This window comes from Rhyacophila brunnea, unplaced genomic scaffold (genome assembly GCF_057557595.1).
Source record: "Rhyacophila brunnea isolate RB1 unplaced genomic scaffold, BYU_Rbru_1.0 scaffold_20, whole genome shotgun sequence".
Classification (NCBI taxonomy): domain Eukaryota; kingdom Metazoa; phylum Arthropoda; class Insecta; order Trichoptera; family Rhyacophilidae; genus Rhyacophila; species Rhyacophila brunnea.
This window is the reverse complement of record NW_028232860.1, coordinates 23,921,231-23,945,364: the sequence shown is the minus strand read 5'-3', so window position 1 is coordinate 23,945,364 and position 24,134 is coordinate 23,921,231. Positions and strand designations below refer to the sequence as shown.

General features: G+C 32.6%; 1 protein-coding gene across 2 annotated transcripts; it reads right to left on the bottom strand.

The window, feature by feature from the left end:
* Positions 1-33: 33 nt before the first annotated feature.
* Positions 34-19,384, bottom strand: TfIIA-S (general transcription factor IIA subunit 2). 2 transcript variants are annotated; one of them, XM_085948346.1, is made up of 4 exons: positions 19,173-19,384; positions 18,940-19,067; positions 17,575-17,694; positions 34-2,119 (listed from the first exon to the last, which is right to left on the bottom strand). In XM_085948346.1, coding segments are annotated over exons 1-4 (321 nt in total). In that variant the 5' UTR covers positions 19,245-19,384; the 3' UTR covers positions 34-2,118. The 2 variants fall into 2 exon arrangements, with proteins under 2 accessions (XP_085804472.1, XP_085804471.1); XM_085948345.1 differs by having other exon boundaries at positions 36-2,119; positions 17,588-17,694.
* Positions 19,385-24,134: the final 4,750 nt, after the last annotated feature.

The window sequence follows — 24,134 nt, the reverse complement described above, 5'->3', positions numbered from 1 at the left end:
CAATGACTTTACAGAATAGATAATATTAACGTAATGACTTTAATGTTGTCTTTATCAAATATATATTCAACACACAATGACACTATCTGTAAGTTCACTCTTCTTATTATCCTTAAATATCATGGATAACACACTAATTTCTTATCGAAACGTAAACTTTATTGATTTTTTAACACTTTCAAGTCGATTTATGCACTTCCAAATCGTATGAATGTATAAAATAAAACAAAGAAATCTTAAAACAAAATCTTTAATAATAGTTTATCTAACTTAACGAAATTGATACTAATTTTTACAAAGAAAATTATCATACAAGAGATTAATATCATAATAATATAAATTAGTGTGTAATGGCTACATGATTAAAAAAAAAAACATCAGAAGAATTGTATGATATTATAACAGGTGTTTCATAATAATTATAATATGTATTGACTGAAACAATACCATACATCAGACACATATATTTCTGTAGCGATTACATACCTGTTTAGCAGGGTGCACTTATAAGAGGTAAAGATAACCTTAAAAATTGAAAATCACGATATGAAAACTATTACTATCGCCTGCCTGATGAACAATAATATAACACATTATATTAACAATTAAGTAATATAACAATTATTATTTAAAGTGAATGTTAAGTTGTGTAACTCCAACATAACAATCGCCTTCATTAAAGGTGGGATGATTCAGGTTTAAAGCATAATGCACACTAGCAATTGGCTATCTGCGCCTTTTCGAAAAATGATGTTCGTTAATACATATGAGAACATTACGATCGTATAAAGCTCTCCTGAATTAAGCCTTATTTTTTTCGTGGAAATGAATTACCAATAGATTACAATAGCTAAAATCAATACTTTCTCACAAAAAATCGCATTATGAAGTTGTGACAATCGATTACCGTATAGCATCGATTATGAGACGCATATTTTTTTCTCTCCATATTTTGGTGTCTCTAAATTTTAGGTGCTGTATAATCGATGTTGTCTTTACAAAAATTATATTTTATTGGAAAAATCAGAGATCAACCTTCAGTTGACATATTGTGATTGGGAAAAATTGGAAAATGAATCTGAAGTTTCAGACTCTGACGATGATATTACAGAAGAAATTGCATACATAATATACTGCTCTTTATTGTCATTGTATGACTTACATCTTTGTCCATAATAAAGATTTACAAGAATCAATGCAATATGGTATTTACAAAATGTGAGTAGTTCAATAGTTTTACTCTGCCTAGATTATTGTGTTAATGAAAATGGAAGTGGATATTGAACATAATTGAGTCATTCCTAGATACATGAATTTTAGAAATAAAAAAGTGACATGACATTAAAAGAAAGCCTGTTTAAATTAGACAGTTTCTTCATAACCAGAAATTTATGTAACATATTATACTTTTACTTGTCTCAAATTTCAGTCCATTTCCTAATCCCAACATCCCTTCCTGAAAGATTGATCTGATGTGAGCCTCTTTGGATAATCATCTATTTACTATTATATAAATTTGGTGATAACTGCCAAACTGACATACGCAATATAAATCAGTAATAAATACGTCATATCTCGGTTAATGAACTCTTCAGTTTGAAAAAGTTGATAATAATGCCCTATCTTCTTCATCATACAAAGTATCGTATCGGCAGTGTTAGTGCAACACCGAGAAATAGCCAAATTTGTTAAAACATGTTCTTTTGCTGTATTTTATTAAATGTGACAAAATTTCACAAAAACCAAATAAGTAGTATGGGTTTATTGGTTTATTTGGTGGTTTTATTTTTCTGGTAGTTTGGTTTGTATCTAGAATAATTTAAAAGAATTATTTCGGCTAAATTATTTGAAATGAAATATAAAAATTCTTCACCAGGGGAATACGAACCATATTGAAAATACACCAAGGCCAACTAAGGTGTTTTGTCTCCGTATAACATGTACAGAATCGGTTCATTCACGGAATTTCACTTACAATGATGATATTGCTATGTTGAGTAATATATATAAAAATTTGAATTAATGTTACTCAACGACTATTGTGAGAAACTAATCCTATTATTTTATTCTTAAATATTGAAGTCATCATGATACTATCTCTTGGAGTTGTCGTCGAGATCTGTGAACAAATCAAAGAAAAGTTATCATGTTAGTATAATATAGTATAAGCACAGGTGATAAAGATAAATCCCTATTTGTATAAATCGTGCCCACGCAATAAAATTTCCACTTTGTCAAAAATTACATGTTTTCAGTTCAGTAGGTATGTAGTACATTTGGTAGCTAGCTAAATTTTAAAAAATATGCATTTTATAAAAGGGCAAGATATTAGTTTTTAAATGTTACACACAGTGTCAATTATTATTTCAACACTGATAAAATAAAAAAAATTGCAAAATAATCATAAATATAAAATAATATCAAATAATAAGTACAATGTGTAAATTTACTTCAAAATGACAGTAAAAATAAATATTGATTTTCATTGTTTGACAAATTTTAACATGTGGCAGTTGTGAAATATGCTGATTAAAACAATTAAAAACTTTTATTGAAAAGCCTCACGTCGGCAAAAAAAAATCGGGCAATCAAACAAGAGACACTCGCAAAAATATTAATAATTCAGTAGATTAAAAGCAAAGAGGCTTCTCTTTATCAATTACACATTGAGATACAGTCCAACTTGGTTATTACGAGGAAGATGGGACCGACTGAATTTACTCGATATAAGCGATACTTGTTATATCAGAGAATATGTATTTTGAAATGAGCGGTCACATAACAAAAAAAGTCGAAAATAGAAAATCTGAAAACCATTGTAAAAATCCCCGATACAAGCATGACCTTCATTAAACTACAAAAGAAGTTGTTTATAGTAATGAACGCTGGTTACGGACTTCACCCACCTTGAATTTTTCAAATATGTGCGTGGATACTTTTTCATTATTGTCGTCGAAAACAACAATTAGACACTTAACTAGTGTCATGAACGTAATTCGTCCCGGCGGCCTCCTGTCCGATCGGATTTTATTGCTTAAAACAAAATGTTTTTAAACAATCGACACATTAACAGTATTTTAGCTCGGTACATCCGATAAGTTGCTCGTTAAAATAGTGAATAATGTATGGAGAAAATCATAAACCAAATGTGAACAAATGTTTCCTCATTACATCCGAGATGTCGCTATGTCCGATCGTAATAACCGAGTTCAACTGTATGTGTATAAAATAATGACGTAATTTTGAGAGGTTTTTACGTAAATTATAAGTTATATTATATTAATTAGAGTACACTGAACTACTTTGATCACTGAATAAATTTAAAATAAATTTGTTGTAGTGTAATTTTAACATTTCAAAGAGTAACTGCTGTGCAGTGACGACGAGTTGAGGTAGGCTGTTAAGATTCGACATAAATAGTGCACACTAAACTTTGACAGTCAAACATACTTTTCATTGAACTAAGACTACAGTGTATACAGTAAAACCTCGTTAATACAAATTCCATTGGACCGACAATCGAAAAAAAAATTGAATTACGAATTACGAAATGTATGGGGGAAAAATATTAAAATTTTGAAGAAAAAAAAAAATTTTGATTTTCATTAATTTCGTTTCTCATCATAGATGTGCCTACCGAATTGGGTCATAAAATGTCAGGATTATTTTTATTACCATCATAAAATAAGTAATTTTTGATGTTTTAAGAAAAGTCTGTCATAATTTTCAATGACTGGCTCATGAAATAGTGTACTTTATTACGATTTATTGAATATTTTTATATGCCAGGGACTTGAATTACGAAATTCGAATTAAAGGTATGGTTTTATATGAAAATAATGTTCCAAGGGACTTTTTTTTCGGGAAAATTTCGAATTATCAGTGTTCTTACTAACGTGGTTTTACTGTATATAGTATTTTGTTTGTATTTAAAATTCAATTAAACCCTGCCTAATCCAAGCCATAGTAAATAATAGTCATAAAATATTCGTTTATCTATAAAATATCTAAAGTTACGCCATTAAACCATACATACTTCTAGACATTTTGTAGATAGAAGAATATGTTTTATCGGTTATGGTTTGGTTAGGCAGGACTTAATGAATTTTAAAAATCTAGCTAACACCATAATACGTAATATCGTCGGTGTTTTGTAAAAAGGGCGAATTAACTAAAATGCTATTTTACAGGAGGAGGATTTTTAACCTTTACCACTCTGCTCATTTTTTTTCAAAACATATTAGCTACTCTGATCTAAATTCGGGACTTTCTTGTAGATGTTTAAAGTAGAAAACTTGTGATGTTTATATTAAATAATAACTTAATACTGATCCAGCGAGTGAAAATGTCAATAAGTTTGTCTGTAGTACCTGAATATACAAGAAAAACTCATTTTTCTAAATTTGATATAAAAAAAAACTTCATTAGATTTTGGACACCGTGTTTGACGATTCGTATGACCATTACTGATGCAATGGGTTTTTGGTACGATCTGCAAAAAAAAATGCTTTATTGGACTTAAATTTACTAAAAGTAATACGTATGCTTTCAATATGTTGTATAGTCATCTATTAATTACCAATATATTATGTTCATAGTTCGGTAATATAACCGTAAATGGTACTTAAATTCCTGGAGCAGTTTCTTTTTATTTATCCTGTGACTCATTGCAATTTTGTTTGCATGCAAACTATTAATTGGCTGTAATATTCAAAATGACGTCTGGTATTAATTTGTTTATAGGCTACTTACGTAAAAGGGGCGTACCTTTGGGTAGAAAGTATAACCCAGCTATTCCACTAGTTTTGATCACTGTACACGGTGTTTAACAAATAACATTTACAATGTACTTACTTAATTAATGATATTTATTTTAAATGTTGCTATAACAATAAAAATAGTTTACGATTTAAACTTTAAATTAACCCAATGTACCTTGCACTAATCAGAATATTTTTTCAAAGTATGATATTTTTCAAAGCGTCAATCCGCCCACATGAAGTGCCGGTTTGTTACAAGCCGCAAGTTTTACAATAATATATTGTTCCTTTTTTTTTGATTTCCTTTCCTATTAGAACCGCAAACAAAACAATCCCTATATTGTTTTCTGTCCGACCATGTCCGATCCTAATAGGATCATATGGGCCTCCACAGAGTAGAGGTTTGTATTAACAGATTTTGTTTTTTTACGAGAAATGGATGTCAGCCACTTTCTCAACCTATTAGGTCCATACCCTGACTCACGCACAAATTGAAAAACAATATGTGTACTTGCCAGACCCAGGATTCGAACCTGGGACCATAGTCCAACGCTTAAACCGCGCGGCCACCGTGGCATTTTTTCTGTACATCAGGCATAATAACATGTAGATTGACGTGATTTAACCGCTGTTCTGGATCTATTGAATGTCTTCTTTGAATAAATACACGTTCAATATTATCAAATGTATCCAAATCTTCGTCTTCACTTGTATTGAAATGATAACTATCGTTATTTTCATTGACATTTTTGGTGTTTTCCAATGTTATTGTTATTTAATTATTTTCTTAATCACGTTATTTACTGTAAATATTTATAATTATTAATAGGTAATGTTATGGAAGATGAACTTCATTAAACACGAATTTATATTAATTAAACTGGCTTTATTAGAATGTAATATAATATAATTATAATAGATTATATTGTGTTGGACATTGATTTTTCAACCTTTACTGTATTTAAGGTCATGGTCAAGACAATACTGAAGTTGAAAGGGTACTAAGATTATAAATAATCATATTATGCAGTGCATTGTTACATATTTAGATTGATAAGAGAAGTGTCACTCAACATACTTACTTCATACAAAAATAATGAGGCATTCAAATTACAATGTAAATAACAATGGAAAGATTAAGATAAGCACTCAAATGCATTGGTATACCCCATTAACATTGGGTATTTGATTACACATTGATATTAGCTAATAAATGATACTGATAATAATATGACACCTCATTTTGAAATTATTGTATGTATTAAGAATATCTAATAGTACAACCCATAAAAAAACACATTAAAATGGTGGAGGAATCCAATATCCTATGGAGACTTTTGCCCAAATGATTCTTAGTATGGATTTCTACAATTAGTCAGTTGTTTTTTTCTGGCAGCTCAGGTGTGATGGTAATTATTGTAATTAAAATAATCATCTTGCCAATACGAATTCAAATTCGCAAACTGTAATTAAAAAGGTCGCATTACAAAATTGATGGTTTGTTTTATTGCAGGTAAGTAATGGTAAACCATTTTTATAAAATGCGTGTAGAATATGTTTTTTCATAATTAAATATCGAATAGCTTTTGCGTACCTACCACTAATATAAATACAAATATTGAAAGATTTTGTCCGCTGACCCGTTTTATGTTCTAAGTGTATCATATTGATACCTATTAGTATTACCAAGCAACAATACCGTACCTACATATCGATAAAAAAGTCACATACCTACTTGTTTATTTCTTTAGATATTTAAGTATTTTGAGGATGCTCTGCCCAAACTAGTCTATTTGATTATAAACTATTGACATTGAAGAATTTCATTAAATCGATCGTAAGAAATTTCATCTTCAAAATACCAGTGGCGTACATCTGTAGATGCGAAACATCCCTGAAAATATTCGTTTGAACCTACTATTATAATATTATGTATTGCGTAAGCCGTAATTGCATTCTTCTAAAGGTTTTGCAATATAATATTGCTTCAGATTTTCACTTAGTCATTGTATTACGTTAATATTTATTGTTGTTTAATTTAATAAAACGCATTTTTTTGTAGTACTTATTCCACTTTTAATCAATAAATTAGGACCGGTTTCGTTCGCATCAGAGGGACATTTTCAACTGAACAAGGGAAGATTCAGTTGAAAATGTCTCTCTGAGGCGGACGAAACCGGTCCTAATTTATTGATTAAAAGTGGAATAAGTACTACAAAAAAAATGGAGCCATTGTCGAAAACTACCCAATCAAGATTCGTAACTGGACAAAATCTGACATTCGAATGAAATTTTCAAAATGGCGTCCTATGGTAGTTCGTAGTTCCATTTTTGTTCATTCTACAGGTAAGTAAGTTTGTAGGTGTGTAATGTTAAAAAAGTCCTACCGTCCCATTTAATACATTGTACGCTAAAGGCGCGCCGATTAGGTGGCCATTCGACAAAATTAGCATTATATTTTTATATTTAAATGTTGTAATTAAAAAGTAATTATCTGATATATGATTATATTATGTATTTGATTTAAATACTTACATATTATAAAGTGTAAAGAACTATTCATCACATAAAACGACTGGTACCTAGATACATATTTCATTAAAACACTTTATATGTACTTTCGTACTTTTTCCACATTTATTTCATAATTTTGATATTTAACCGATTTTATCCTAATGGACATTTTCAATTGAATAACATTACAAAATATAGGTAGGTACATATTATTGCATAAAAAGTCAATTAATTAAGTATAGATAACGTGGGAGTCGTTGTTTACTTGAACTAACTTGTTGGTGATATTTGTCCTTATTTATTAAATGACTGATTTATATACATTATGAAATAGCGCAAATTCATCACTGAAAAATTTTCTGTGTTTAAAATTCACCTACCTCAGATATTAAAAAAGGTTCCCTACCAATGACATATTTTGAATGTGGTTTTATTGTTTTCAATCGCATGATGAATACAAAAAGTCCACTACTTAAAAATGAGTTATTTTCCATACGATAGTATGTATCATCATCAGCTGTAGTATATACCAATATTGTATATAAATTTATGTTTATCGTGGATTTACAAGAATAAAATTACAAAGCAAAGGATAATCTTAAAAAAATAACAATGCAATGTGCTTTTAAAACAATATTAATAGCAGGTTTACATAGTGCATTTGATAGTCACGCAGCTTTCGCTATCGAGGCTTGACAATTATATATTGTATGTGCCATATTATAATTTTTAGGAATATTATATTTCATCCATTATTGTTATTTTTAAGTTAATAAGTCAAAAGAATAATATCAACTAAGATTTAATAACAATAAACAAAAATGCAAAATGTACAATAACCATCGTAAGTTGTGATAGTTGTGTGACGTCTCAATATAAAGTGATTTTGTGGACAAAAAATCAGTTCAAAAGTGTTTAAAAGTACCTTCTAGAGTAAAACGTGGTATAATGGTCCCTATATCTAACGGGTACGAGTGGCAAAAACATTAATCAATAAATTCTAATTGATTTATGTTTTGTACTAGGTATTCTATTTAAGTCATTATTTACGACCCGGCGTATGCCTTCTTCGTGGACTATGCGCACTCACCGATCGTAAATGCACATTGACATCGAAAAAAGCTAATTTTCGTTTATATAGTAATTTAATATAATAAAAGAAAACCTTCTTACCTATTAGTAAAGGATCAAGTAAAAAACAAATTTTGATTATCTGAAGTGTTTGTGAAAACCCGTAATGAATATCTTACATACATTCAATATGTAAGCCCGTTAAATCGTCATTTCCCGTAAACAATGGAACCAGCTAATGTGAAATATCACGAAATATACCTACTCACTAAATACAAAACAAATCAACAATTTTAAGCTATAATCCATAATCGTCAAAACTGAAGTGATGTCGGATTTTAAGAAAATACGTAGATCAGTTAGTTTTTTTTGTTTTTTCTACCATATTACTATAACATCAAATTATAGTTTCATGTGTGAACTCCCAGATTGGATAAAGCAATGAGCTATTAGGGAAGGTCAACTTGTTAAGAAATGGTAGGCACTGCAACTGTGTTATACCTATTTATATCTAATATTTCTTGATAAAATAATTTATTATCAATGGTATTAGGTACTATATATACACAATGTGTCAATGTCGACTAATTATGATTGTATCATTTTGATAACTTCCGAAACAATTCATTGAAATAATACTATGATATATAATTTATAGTATTAGGGAGTAGCAATTAAGAGGACGTTCTACAGAAATGGCCTTGAGAATTGAAAATATGATTTTTTAACATGTGGTCCATAATATCTGGTCTACTAGTTAATATAAAAAGGTCGTGTCAAAGTTGTTTGTATTAATAAATTTGCTCTGTGACTGATCCCACTCATATTTCACATTTATTTCATCAGGGCTATCGAAGACATAAATCATAATATATATTTTTAATTTTAAATTTTTATTTATAATATATATTATTTAAGTTTTGTGCATCTAATGCCGGGTCCACACTGGCAACAAGTTAATTTGCTGGCAACCTCGTTAGATTTTACGATAATTATTGTAAAATTTCTTAAGCAATTATGGTAAGTATCGTAAAATTTAATGAGGTTGCCAGCAACTTGTTGCCAGTGTGGAAATGGCTTAATATCCACTGTGGTTCACGTAGTGGCATGGACCTGGGGTTAGCTAATTCAGGAAGTCAACACCCATGATAGAATTTTTTCCAGTTTTGGTTGCATTATATTCCAAAACTCTTCTGTAAAAATCGTTTCCGAGTTTATAAATGGAAATTTCTCGGTGTACATAGTAAACAAACCTACGAATAAAAAAAGACAAAAAGGAACATACTGATTCATCGCAGTAAAATCTGGTAATCAAATTCGCCATTTTGAAAAGCGACGATTTTGCGTAAACAAATATCACGTGGTCTGTACGTGTGCGGCAAACTTCGAATGTGTTTGTAATTTTGTGCAAAGTGCGAATGTAATGTTTTCAAATAATTGATATGGATTAATTATACCATCGTATTATTTTCTCGAAATCATAAACATACTATAATAGTATTTGAGTATCAACCTATGTTCAATTTGAATTGGGTTATAATAATAATATACCCGTATATATATCAATAGTATGTTTGCTACAAAATCCACCCAAGTTATCAGTACGTACTTGCACAGGTTTGATTAAAAACCATGATGAAATTAACATTTAAAAAATATGAATGCTTAATATTATTTTGACAGCCCTGTTTTCTGATCGGCTTAATAATAATATTTCTTGAAATAAAATCTACATATTTTGCATGATGAATATAAAGTGTTTGAAAATGGCCTATCAAAATGTCAAAAAAACATTACAACATCAGTACCTATATATTAAAATTGAATATCTCAACATGTCCAACCACTTGCTTGAAACACAAAAGTACGATTTGAAGTATCTTTCGTAGAAACTTTTTCTAAATGGTTTCATTAACCACGTAGGTCCGATATTCTCCATTTTACCCATCCCTAAATCCAGCTGTTGCATTCTCGTATCACAAGAAACGTATTATATGTGAAGTATACAAAAATAATTACTAGTTTGGCTTAAGTACTTAAGTAGTTATGGTAAATATAACAGACGTATCTTGATATTCTCAAGTGGCCGCTGTTGTGCATTGTGTAAAAATCTGTCCTTACTCCGAGCTGATAAGCATTGATTTGAATCCTCGTTGAATTGGTTTTACAATAATATAATAATATGTTTTTTATTATATACTAGCTGAAGTACCCGGCTTCGCACGGGGTCGCTTCGTGGTTATATTTATCTTAGATATTTGAAAAATAATAAGAGGTAATTATTTCTTTAATATTAAAATATCTGTGTAATACAATATGGCAATATGAAAATAATTATAATAGGAGTAAAGGTCAAACATAAGAACACTAAATTAAAATCGAATCCAAAATATGAAAACGTTATTAATGTTATAAATATGTATTAAAAAAAAAATCAAAATTGGATGGAACAAACAAACAACAAACTTTGTATGTTATATAATAATAATTTAGAAACCGCACACAACTGACAAAAGTTTCATCGCAATCGGATGAATGGTATAGGAACGCATACGAATAGTAGAAGAAGATGATTTTCTAATTCAGAAACCTTCGTGGGCATGCGCATGACAACTCACCAAAGTTTCATTGCAATCGGATTAATGGTATAGGAACGCATACGAATAGAAGAAGAAGAAGATGGTTGTACTAATTCAAAAACCTTCGCGGGCTTGCGCACAACAACTGGTCAAAATTTCATCACAATCGGATGAATGGCATAAGAACGCATACAAATAGAAGAAGAAAAAGATGATTGTAGTAATTCAGAAACCTTTGCGGGCAAGGGCACAACAACTCACCAAAGTTTCATTGCAATCGGATGAATGGTATAGGAACGCATACGAATAGAAGAAGAAGAAGATGGTTGTACTAATTCAGAACTCTTTGCGGGCGTGCTCACAACAACTGGTCAAAATTTCATCGCAATCGGATGAATGGTATAAGAACGCATACAAATAGAAGAAGATAGAATAGAAGAAAAAGAAAATAGTTGTAACAATTCAGACCTTTGCGGCGTGAGCACAACAGTTGATCAAAATTTCATTGCAATCGGATGAATGGTATAGGAACGCATACAAATAGAAGATAGAATAGAAGAAGAAGATGGTTGTACCAATTCAGAAACCTTCGCGGGTGTTGGCACAATTACTGACGAAAAATTTGTTGCAATCGGATGAATGGAATAGAAACGCATACGAATAGAAGAATATAGAATAGAAGAAGAATAAGAAGAAGATAGTTGTACTAATTCAAAAACCATTGCGGGTGTTACCACAACAACTGACGAAGGTTTCATCGCAATCGGATAAATGGTATAGGGACCATACGAATAAAAAAAGATAGAATGAAGAAGAAGAAGAAGATGGTTGTACTAATTCAGAAACCTTCGCGGGTGTAGGCACAATTACTAACGAAAATTTTATTGCAATCGGATGAATGGAATAGGAACGCATACGAATAGAAGAATATAGAATAGAAGAAGAAGAAGATGGTTGTACTAATTAAAAAAGCATTGCGGGTGTTACCACAACAACTGATGAAGGTTTCATTGCAATCGGATGAATGGTATAGGGACCAAACGAATAAAAGAAGATAGAATGAAGAAGAAGAAGAAGATAGTTGTACTAATTCAGAAACCTTTGCGGGTGTTGGCACAATTACTGACGAAAATTTTATTGCAATCGGATGAATGGAATAGGAACGCATACGAATAGAAGAATATAGAATAGAAGAAGAAGAAGAAGATGGTTGTACTAATTCAAAAACCATTGCGGGTGTTACCACAACAACTGATGAAGGTTTCATCGCAATCGGATGAATGGTATAGGGACCATACGAATAAAAGAAGATAGAATGAAGAAGAAGAAGAAGATGATGATTTTTCTAATTTAGAAACCTTCATGGGTGTGCATACAACCACTTACCAAAATTTCATTGCAATCGGATGAATGGTATAGGAACCATACGAATAAAAGAAGATAGAATGAAGAAGAAGAAGAAGATGATGATTTTTCTAATTCAGAAATCTTTATGGGTGTGCATACAACCACTTCCCAAAATTTCATTGCAATCGGATGAATGGTATAGGAACCATACGAATAAAAGAAAATATAATGAAGAAGAAGAAGAAGATGATGATTTTTCTAATTCAGAAACCTTTATGAGTATGCATACAACCACTTACCAAAATTTCATTGCAATCGGATGAATGGTATAGGAACGCATACGGGACAGACACACAGACATACAGACAGACAGACATTCATTTTTATATATTAGTATAGCCTATACTCTTCCCGCAAGTGCAAGCAATAAGTTTACAAAGTTTTATCCCAATCGGATGAACGGTATGGCTGCGCATTAAATACGAACAAACAAACACACAAATATTAATTTTTATATATTAGATTTTCGTAGTATCAACATAATATACGAAATCATTCAGATTTGGTACGATTTTAATAATACACTAGCTGTCCGGTCCTTCTCATCATGGGAGCAAGTTTGATTTTTTATTTGATAGTGAAAATAGAAGTAGTTTAGTGGAAATTTTAAACTTTGATTTCAATAATAGGTATATAAAAAGTGGAATAATATTAAATATTATAGATATTACTATTAACACTTAATTCTTCCACTCTATACGTAAGCGCTTCATTAATTTCTCTAAATAGTATAGTATATCTACTAATAGCAGCGTTTCTATATAATTAAGTATCGATAAAGTCTCTTGCACATATTATCAATATCATTTATTTCATATTTCATTGTACCTACTACATCGTACAACTTATTTTTCTGAAAAACATAGGTTCCATAAATTATTAACGCATTTTTTAATTAAAAAATGTTGTAATATTCGAGTCCGTCCCAAAAAAAAAAGGACTCCAGATGTCCGGTGTCTGGTAATAAATTAATAATATACAAGGAGTTAGAAAAATACTGGTCCCATAATACAAACAAATAATATGGTCATTGTAAGTAGTAAAAGCATTAAAAGTCCGCCCCTTATAGGATATTAGATAGACTGTCTCAAAAATAGTTGAAAATTGCAAATATTTAATCAGGTGAATAGATACATCAAATTTTTCCGTGAATTTATTCAACCCAATGGTTGATACTAATGTAAATTTGATGGTTTATCCTGGATATTATAATATTTAACTACATTTGTCGGCAATAACATTTCGTAGAATTCGCATACACTTTTGATAAATCGGGGAGTAAATGTATACCTGCGCTGGGCCGGACCCAATGGCCGGCTGAGCTCCCTACTAGAATCGTTCGGGCCAGACTGTCTGGCCAAGAGAGTGCTAAGAGTTAACTTTACTTTTGACATGTAATTACCTGTGGATGATTATAAATGTCTAACAAGTTTATAATAAGGCTTAGAAAGAATACTGTATTTACGCCTTTATAATATAATATTTTAAAAAGCCCAATATGTCACATTCGCTATTTATCCGTAACACTAAGTGGATATTCGCCCTTACGAAGTACTTTCCTGTGGAGACACAAATTCGCCGTTTTACACAACAAAGCAAGTGAGGTACATATTGTTTTTTCATTCAAAACTCATATATGCATTATTAATTCAACGAAAAGAACTAAGTATGTGTGAAAAAGAGTGCACTATTTTGTCGGATCGCCCATAGCATACCAAAACTATTATGGTTTCGTTTATGCAGGGTTTAATTGGTTTTCAAAAACTTACAAGCACCATCTGCTGATCGTATTCTTAGTTCAATGAAAGCAAATACGTATGACTGACGAAGTTTAGTGTGCACTATTTATGTCGAATCTTAACAGCCTAACTCCACCCCTCACCCCTACTTCTAATCTATTCAATTCAAATAATGTTAAAAAAAAACCTCCATCTATTAAGATGGGGCCTGATGTATATCAAAGTGAAACTGAAAAATTGGTCACTAATGCTAATGACTAAATTAGCTGCAAATTACTGCATTACGGATACATTTGTAGCAAGGTTAAGTTATGCTTTGAGAGATCTTGCATTTGTATAAGCAGCCTGTATATAATACGTACAAGAACAATCATGTAAAATAGTAAATAACAGTATGATGGTGATTTTTAAAAAATCAGTTTGATTGTTGACCGATATGATATGACTATACTCGGGATAAGGGTAAACACAACATCATAAGCAGTCATCACCCGATACATCTGCATGCTAGTCTGACACTGACAATAAAGGCTAGGGGAGGATATCATGTGAGGAATACATATAGCAGTGGCTAGGGGTTGGAGGTAGGTTGTTAACACGCTCGGTACCGCAAACAAGAATCCTCGTTATATCAATAATTACGTTGAGTACCGCGCACGAGATTCCTCGTTTTGTTGCGCGTTTTTAAATAAATATGTTTACTGTGACATCTATGTATTTTCAACGAAAACATTTGACAAATCCTGTTAGATTATAAAATTCAGTACTGACTGGTATAGATAAAATATCGATATCTGTTTTACCTTCTGTGATATTATTAAATAAAACTCACAATTTTATTATTGTGAGACGCCATATTTGATCATTCTCTCGTGTGACTTTACCGAATTATATACTGATTTTGAGGACGCCACTTTACTGTCAAAATTTCCGAATGCAAAGTTTGAATGTTCGCATTATTTGCCAAATACTTGATAAAATGCCTATATATTACTTTATAAGGTTAGAATTAAGGATTGAATTATTATGAATATTCTATATAATTATATGTGTTTGAACTAGTATTTAGTTAATTCCACGTGTTTTCCCAACATTCAAAATTAGTTTACTAATGGCGATTTTTTTGTTGTTTACAACTAATCCAAACCAACCGATTTGCCTCTGATATCCAGATAATTGACTGATCAGATACGTCACAAGGTAATAATTTATACGCAAAATATAATTTATATAAGATAATCGAACATTTTGATAAAGCCACATGTTTCCCAAGAATTAAATTCTGTTTACTAATGTGGAATTTTGTTTTGATTCCAGCCTATTTTCACGCTGAAATGGAGGTCTTTGGAACAGACGACTCAGAGAAGGATTATGCATTCGAGTTATTATATGACTCTGATTCAGATGTTCTACTGGATGCCACCACCGATGTCGAAGACATCACCGATTTCACCGCCGGCCACTCGAGCAACTTTGAGGACGACTTCAACGGTTTCATTAACCGTATTGCAGAGGTGCTAGATAAAACCAGTATGGTGCCAGGAGTCGACACACCCGAGGACCTACTCCCTGGCCCATCTCGGACAGAAACCAGAGGTCGAGCGGGTGGACGGCGTGGAAGAGGAAGTAGGGGCGGTCGTTCCAGAGGCAGCCGAGGAGGACATGCGAGGTTTAGTGCCAGTCTTACTGAACCGTGGTCAACAGAAGACTACACTCCAGCACCTGGACCATTTACTGCTGACCCAGGTGTAAAAGTGAATGTTGACGTTCAGTCTATTCATTGATTTTTTAAAAATGTAACCCTAGTTGTAAGTTAGCATTTAAAGATTTTTTAGTAGAGTATTCAATTTCTTTAATGTCTTTTGGTACCGATGTCTCGTCTTCTCCGGCTCTGAGGCGTCATGTGACGCTGGATTCGCCTGTAAGATTATCTGGAGACATGTCCAGACATACCTTACAGGCGATTCTAGCGACGCAGAAAAAGGCATATCCAACAAGGCTATGCAAGGTATGTGCCAAAAATAAAAAAAGGGGCGAGACTCGGTACATGTGTAAAGAGTGTGATGTTCCTCTTCACAAAAGCATCTGCTGGCAGAAATATCACATTATTCGTAATTATTAAACTGTTTTTGATTGTTCCTGAAAGTTTTATTTAAATATTCCTACAAATATGCTAATACACCAAGATTACATCATTTACTAGAAAAAACCAATTTCACTCAAATTTGTCCGGGAATACGGGGAAAATTTTATAAAAACCTGCCGGGGCTGAAAGTGTTCAACGTAAAAAGTGGACAATAAACTTTGTCAGTCATACTTGTTTTCATTGCAATTATTTCAAGCTAATTATTTTCTCTCAAATCTATGAATTTCTTCTTTTATCAACATTTGTTTCGATATGAACGTCCCACACCGGGAAACATTATAGTATTCAAGTCTAAAATGTCAATTCAAAATCTGATTTTTTAAATATTTATTTTATGGCTGCAAGCATTTTTTTAGACAATGAAACAAAATAATGTTTAAATTTATTTTTTACATGGCTAACCTAATTCTATTACCTCAAGGGGATATGCGCGGGATTAATATTTACGTTATATTGGATCGCAATCAAATTGCCAGCTGTTCTGCTAGGTCTAGCTGCCTAGGATGGTGTCAGATGACATCCTGATGGCCAAAATTCAGAATAGACTATGCATGTGACGCCAAATTTATATAGGCAGTAATAACTTGCAAATTGTAAAAGTGACAAATCAGCGAAATGTCAAACTGTCTGAGGTGAGTGAAAAACCGAAGGGAAAACTACGACGCCGTCTATGCAAACTTCACAATTTTATTAAAATCAAGCACCATGTCATTAGGATGCCAAGCTGTATGCAAGGCCTCGCGAAGCAGACTGGCGAGAGCTAGATATGTTGATCCAATTTGGTATCTATATGAACACAAGCAAGTTGCCCTGACAACCGATATAAACTTTCAAAATAATGTTTTGTGTGTTAAAGAAACATTAAAATTGACAAAATTTTCTAAAGTAGAGAAATAAAAATCACACACATGCCTGTTATTAAACATCACCCGTTTCAAGATATGAATGAAAGTGTCGGATGCAAAAATACATCAATGACTCATTCATAAATCGAACATGACATGCAGAGTAGCAAGAGCCATCACAGCGGGTGCTGTCCAACTCAAATGGCAAACTATAATAATGAATTTGCCAAAATGATATTAGCAATAGGGTTTCCCACCTTGGTACAATTGCCTGTTAAAGTTTCAAGAATGAATTGATAATAATTATAAAAAAAAAATATTTTAAAAAATCAAACAAGGAGCAAACTGATTTATAGGTTTTTTTGGTTTAAATCAGGCAGCGACATTATATATAAATATATTATATTATGTCAAGGCTTGCTTCGCAAACTCGGCCCAAAACTAAGGTTGCAAAACATCAAGAGGCAAGGCAAAGCCATTCGTAGAATAAATGTTGAGAACATTATACAGCACCAGTTAAACTCACTCTTGCCATCGCAGGCGACTATCTTCACTTTGTCCACTTTGGCTAATTCCTGTACTTCACGGAATTCCACATCGTTCAGCATAAACGTCCATACGTTATCACAGAATCTGTAAAACAAATACAATACTCATATTATGGCTTGGCTCATATTATGGCAGGGTTTAATTGAATTTTAAAAACTAACCAATACTATCAATGCAATTTTTAGTCATTTCAATTAAAAAGAAATACAGAGTGTGCACTATTTATGTCAGGTCTAAACGCCTTACCTCCACCCTTCGCCACTGCTAGATATCCTTCTAACTCTACCAGTGAAAACATAATTGGGAGAGTGCACAGTGGGATAGTAACTTTGCACTAACCTTCGCCTACCACTGATTACCTACGATTCAGTTTTGCCAGATGAGTTCAAAAGTTAATATTTACAAATATATTAAGTACTTAGTAGATGAAAATTGAATTAAGTTGCTTTTAAAGTGTACAAATTGTTATCTTCTCAGAAGCAGTTTTATATTATTAGAAATAGAAAACTTTTTTACAATGATATAGGTACATAAGTACATGTTTTAATGAAAGGTTACTCATATAACTTACACTACGTTTTTTTTATTTCATTGATATTTTGTATTATAGCACTATGGTCTCTGCTATCATTAAACCATTGATCTAATCGATCATGATTTAATAGTTCAAAAGCATTTTGGCAAAAATTTTAGCACCATCAATTTCAAATAAACTAGTTAATCGTTAATCTCAATCAATAATAATTGTAATATGATCTTAATTTATCTCAGATTATCTACAATACTGCCTGTGATGGTAAAATATCAAAATACTATAATAATGCTGGCATGAACTGAAGAATACCTAATAAGTATGGCTACCTTCACAATGGCCCAAGACAGGCAAATGTTTGTGGTTACGTGGTGCTCGTTGTGAAGAGAATGGCATACGCGTTGGCGTGCAAATGTTTACCATTTCAGTATTTCAACACACATCAAAGGGCACTAACATTTGCCAGACTTGGGCCTTTGTGAAGGAAGCCATACCATACCAGTAAAGCACCATAGATAAAAAAAATATATACACCATAAATATCCGTTAAAAAACTGGAAAAACACACCTTTATGTGATCTGTTATACGAAGAATAATTTTGTCGTAACTTTCAAACTTATTCCCAAATAGTGTAGACATAATCCTTCAAGATTAACACTTCACAGAACTGAAATTTGAATGGTATCCATAACCTCAAAATCGAATAATGTAAGATTTTAATGGATATTACAACACAGTACCATAATTATGCAGCCTGGTAGCTATATTAATACTTATGAATTGTGTCTGTACTAACCTGTAAGTGTTTAATTTCCCTGCTTTGAAAGAAAGCCTTGACTTAACTCTCGAAGACAGTGCTTGATTAATTGACTTGTCGAATTGCAGGAGTACTTTAACAGCTAATGCAGGCGTTATCTGGCCGTACTGTAATAAAAGAAAAAAATGTGTTTAATATCTATAATATACTACACTCAGTCCACATAAAAAAGAGTGTCTAACAAATTAAAATGAAAACAAATAAAAATATACCTGAATGAGTTCATCCAAACTCTCTTGCAATGTATTTCCTATCGTGGTATTTCTATACAATTGGTAAGACATTTTTATTTATTAATAAACAGACGTATTAATTAGAATATATAATGTAAGGATTAAACACGGTCAGGAAAACAGAATACCAAATTTATGTATCAACAGATCACAAAACCATCAAAATAATGCAAGATGACGCACCATAGACTAATTTTATGCACTTATAATATTGTTGCCGATCTACAAAATCTTTTTGTCATAAATACAAAATTTATTTTTCATATAAATTATCTATGGATATTATGCAGGCGCTCCATTGGCGAGCCAAAAATCCGAGGGCAATAAGTCGTCCGATTTGTCTACGTTCTACTGATCAAGGAACGAATAAAAAAAGTCGAGCTGTCAAAAAGTCAACAATTGCGATTATCGTAATGTCTTTCGATAATCCTAAAATTTTGTGTTTTTAGGACAAATCGGACGATTTATTGTTCTCAAGCTTTTGGCTCGCCAATGGAGCGCCTAGATTAGAAAACCAACGAGCCTGGTCTGCGGATTTAAAAGTTCGCGGAAAAATAGTCCGAGGACTGTACAGACCTACAAACTTATCTGTAGAATGGCCAAAAATGGAACTACAAACTACCATACGACGCCATTTTAAAAATTTCATTCGAATGTCAGATTTTATCCAGTTACGAGTCTTGATTGGGTAGTTTTCGACAGTGCCCCCCATCCCATTCTTCAGTGTAGGTCTGTACATCGTCTGACTTGCATGCCAATGGAGCACAGGCATTACTAAGCACGGTGACAATAAAATTTATTTATTGACACTTTTTATTTTCAATAGAATATCTCCCTAACATAATCATATTATATGCATCCAAAACTAATATTGTGATCATGTCAAGCATATTAAAGTGGATATTATATTCCTTACAGTCCATGTGACCTCCCGCGATTCGTGCTACGAGGGTGGGTCAATAATTCCTTAGAAAAAAGCATTAAAACAGTTTTTATTTTTGTATTTTTTTTTATTTCTCAACATAATCTCCTTGGAGCTCAATACACTTGGTAAGACGTTTCTCAATGTTTTTTAAACCGTCAGAAAAATAAGTTTTCGGAAGGTCCTCAAAATAAGCATTTGTCCGATCGATGACTTCTTCATTTGAAAAAAACGTTGTCCGCTTAGCCATTTTTTTAAGTTTGGGAAAAGGAAAAAGTCACTGGGGGCTAAATCTGGCGAATACGGTGGGTGGTCGACCAATTCGAACTTCAATTCTTCAATTTTAGCCATTGATCGTAAACATGTGTGAACACGGGCATTGTCCTGATGAAAGAGGTTTTTTTTCCTGTTTAAATGAGGCCGTTTTTCTTCAATTTTGTTTTTTAGCTGGTCCAATAAAGATGCATAATAATCCCCTGTTATTGTTTTTCCTTTTTCCAAATAGTCAACGAAAATAATTCCACGTGCATCCCAAAATACAGTAGCCATAACCTTACCAGCTGATTTTACGGTTTTCGCCTTCTTTGGACATGGTTCGCCTTTCGCAATCCACTGCTTTGACTGTTTTTTCGTCTCGGGAGTATAGTGGTGTATCCATGTTTCATCTACAGTCACAAAGCGACGAAAAAATTCATCCGAATTGCGTTGCATGAGCGACAACAGGGCTTTAGAGGCCACCACCCTATTGCGTTTATTGTCGACTGTGAGCAAACGCGGCACCCATCTTGCAGAAATTTTTTTCATGCCCAATTTGTCATGTAAAATAGAAATGACGCTACCTTTTGAGATTCCTGTAACCTCAATTATCTCACTCAACTTTAATCTTCGGTCACTTAACACCATATCGTGGGTTTTATTGATCATTTCTGGTGTAGTCACCTCTACAGGACGTCCTGAGCGTGGTTCATCCTTTGTTGATGTACGACCACGTTTAAATTCATTTAACCAGTTATAAATAGTTGCAAGTGAAGGAGCAGATATGCCGTGAACTAAATCCAACTCATTTTTTATTTCCTTTGCTGTTAACCCTTTTATATTAAAATGTTTAATAACAGCTCCAAACTCAATTTTCTCAATTTTCCATTTTTCCATTTTCCACAAGCAATTTTTTTTTTTAAATGTACGAGAAACACACAACAACCCGACCAATCTGATTGAAACTTCGCAGCATACTGAATCGGTAGTGCCGCTGCATGAAAACAAACCGCTTACAGTACTAGTCGCGCCACCACTGTCGGCTTTTCTAAGGACTTATTGACCCACCCTCGTATATAGTACCTACGTCAATCATGCAATGCGTAGGTAGGTAAATCACTCTTGTAGCGACTCTGCAGAGTGTAGGATGGTCGGGTACAATGAAAAAACTGCGAGGTTTGGACCTAAAGAGGTCGCTCGTTGTCACCGCTTTTCAAATTTCCCAGTTGTCTCAGCCCATCCTCAACCCCTTAAGCATACGCACTAAAAACTCAGGCTTCCACATACATTTTATACTTACCTTGAAGAATTTTTGACTTGAAAGATCCGAAATTAAATTATACCTGTGTAATATTATATTTAAAAATGTTACGCCGAATGTGTGAAATTGCGTATTACATAAAATCGGCAAAATTTTGCCTATTTCATGAAAAATGCAAGCCCGTTGCCTTATTCATAAAAGGCAAAATATATGCCGAGTGCGTGAATACGGCAGTAATTTTTCTGCCTAGTTCATGCATTAGGCAAATTAGATAGTAGTGCTACGGTGGTGTTTTTTGCAACTAATCCAAATGTGTCAAATGCTCTTGCATTGGTCAAAATAGATGATCGCGCCCCGGTGGTGTTTTTTGCAACTAATCAAACTATTAACCATAAAAATTAATTATAAATAATTAACCAATGTATTGTTAAGCGTCAATTACATTGAGCTTCTTTACGAGCTGTTTGTTGGCGAATTTAAAAGCGGGCGATTCAGCTACTGCGATTTGATGATTACACACAAAACTTACCATTCGCTGAGAAGCCACAAGCCAGGGACTATTTTGACAGAACGTAGTTCGTTTTTTTATAGGGAGGTTGCTACTGTGCCCTACTGCGCAGACGCAGTAGGCCCACACGCCGGCGTGTAGCGTGTAAAGTTGACCGGCTTTCAACTTTTCTCGGTAGAGTGTTTACAACCTGCTTGTTAACTTGTTTGATGATTACACTGTGCAACTTTACAGGCAGGTTATAAATTCGCCAACAAACAGCTCGTAAAGAAGCTCAATGTAATTGACACTTTAGCAACATGATAATGCATTAGTGTTAAAATGAACACACCTGCTATATTAACGAATGTATTATAATCATGAAGAATTGGTTTTAGTGACAAATATCGCAATGGTAAGCTATACACCAATGGCTTACGATTTACAAATTACTGTGGATACAGGGCATCCCCAGAAGTAATCGACCAAGTAATATGTAACAATATTATGAAGGTATTTATTTCATACAATCATATTATGGTAAATTTTACTTATTTTTTTGTAATTCTCCTACATTCTGTGTTATTAAAATTGCGTATATATTTTTAGACTAGGTACATAATATAATTATGTATTAGAATAACACTTACATCGCTGCAACAAAATCACCGCACGCTACTGATAAGTTTCTTGGTTTAAAAGGGGTTTAATTGAATTTTAAAAACTAACCAACACCGTCTGTAAATTGTAGTCTTATTTCAATGAAAACAAATACGTATGACTGACAAAGTTTAGCCTGAAAATTTTATAACGGATCTTAACATCCTACCTCCACCCTTCGCTACTGACTGATTTACACATAGTACATAGATCTAAAAACACCGGAATAAATCCATAATGACGGTAGTATATTATGTATTAAGGTTCAAATAGACTATATGACGATCGGGCACATATATGCTAAGAGCGTTTTAGTGTCTATCGATCAGACAAGAGCATTATGCTTCAAATACACTCTATGATGATCGGTCATATATATGTCGAAAAACCCATTTCTTATGTTGGCGTCCTGTGTCATAGGGTGTCGCAGAGTGTAAATAATAGGATGTCATAGCTGTCATACAATATGTATGTATAATATGTCGGAATGGCATAGATTTGATCATATTATACACTAAAACGCTCTTAGCATATATGTGCCCGATCTACATATAGTCTATTTGAACCTTTACAGTGTACCGCCATTATTAATTGTTTCTGGTGTTTATATTACACCGAATGTGCAAAATGACTATTACTTGAAATGAGCAAAATTTTGCCTAATTCATGTAATAGTCAAGCCCGTTGCCTTATTCATGAATTAGGTAAATTATCTGCCGAGTGCGTGAATTCGCCAGGGTATGGAATTCTTAAACTGTCAACATGACAGTAGAAAAAATAAATTTAATACGGATGGTTTTATTAGTTATAATTGGACATAATATATTATTATTATTATTAGGTTAGGTTAGGTTTTAGGCAAATTAGGCAAAATATTGCCGATTTCGTGTAATACGCAATTTCACACGTTCAGTGTAGCATAGACAATAATAAATAATTGACGTTTATCTAGGGACCTACGTACAGAACATCCTTATCTGGAGAATGAGATGCGGAAGCCACTGTCGAAAACTACCCAATCACGACTCGTAACTGGCAAAATGGAACGTTCAGATGACGTTTTTCAATATGGCGTCCTATGGTAGTTTGTAGTTCCATTTTTGGCCATTCTCCAGATAAGTGTGTTAGGCTGTACCTTCTTTGTTTGTATAAAATAATAAATATAAAAGTTAAAAGTTATATAGAATAATAATAAATTTAGCAAATAAAATTAGAATGCAGTTGTGGATTAATGTGATTTATAAGGAAATTTTTAATTAATCTTAACGGAAAATTCTATTAATAATTATTTAAAGATAAATATTCTCTTTCATTTACGATGCTTTGGTTGTTTGTTTGTGGTGTAAAGTTTGCTTT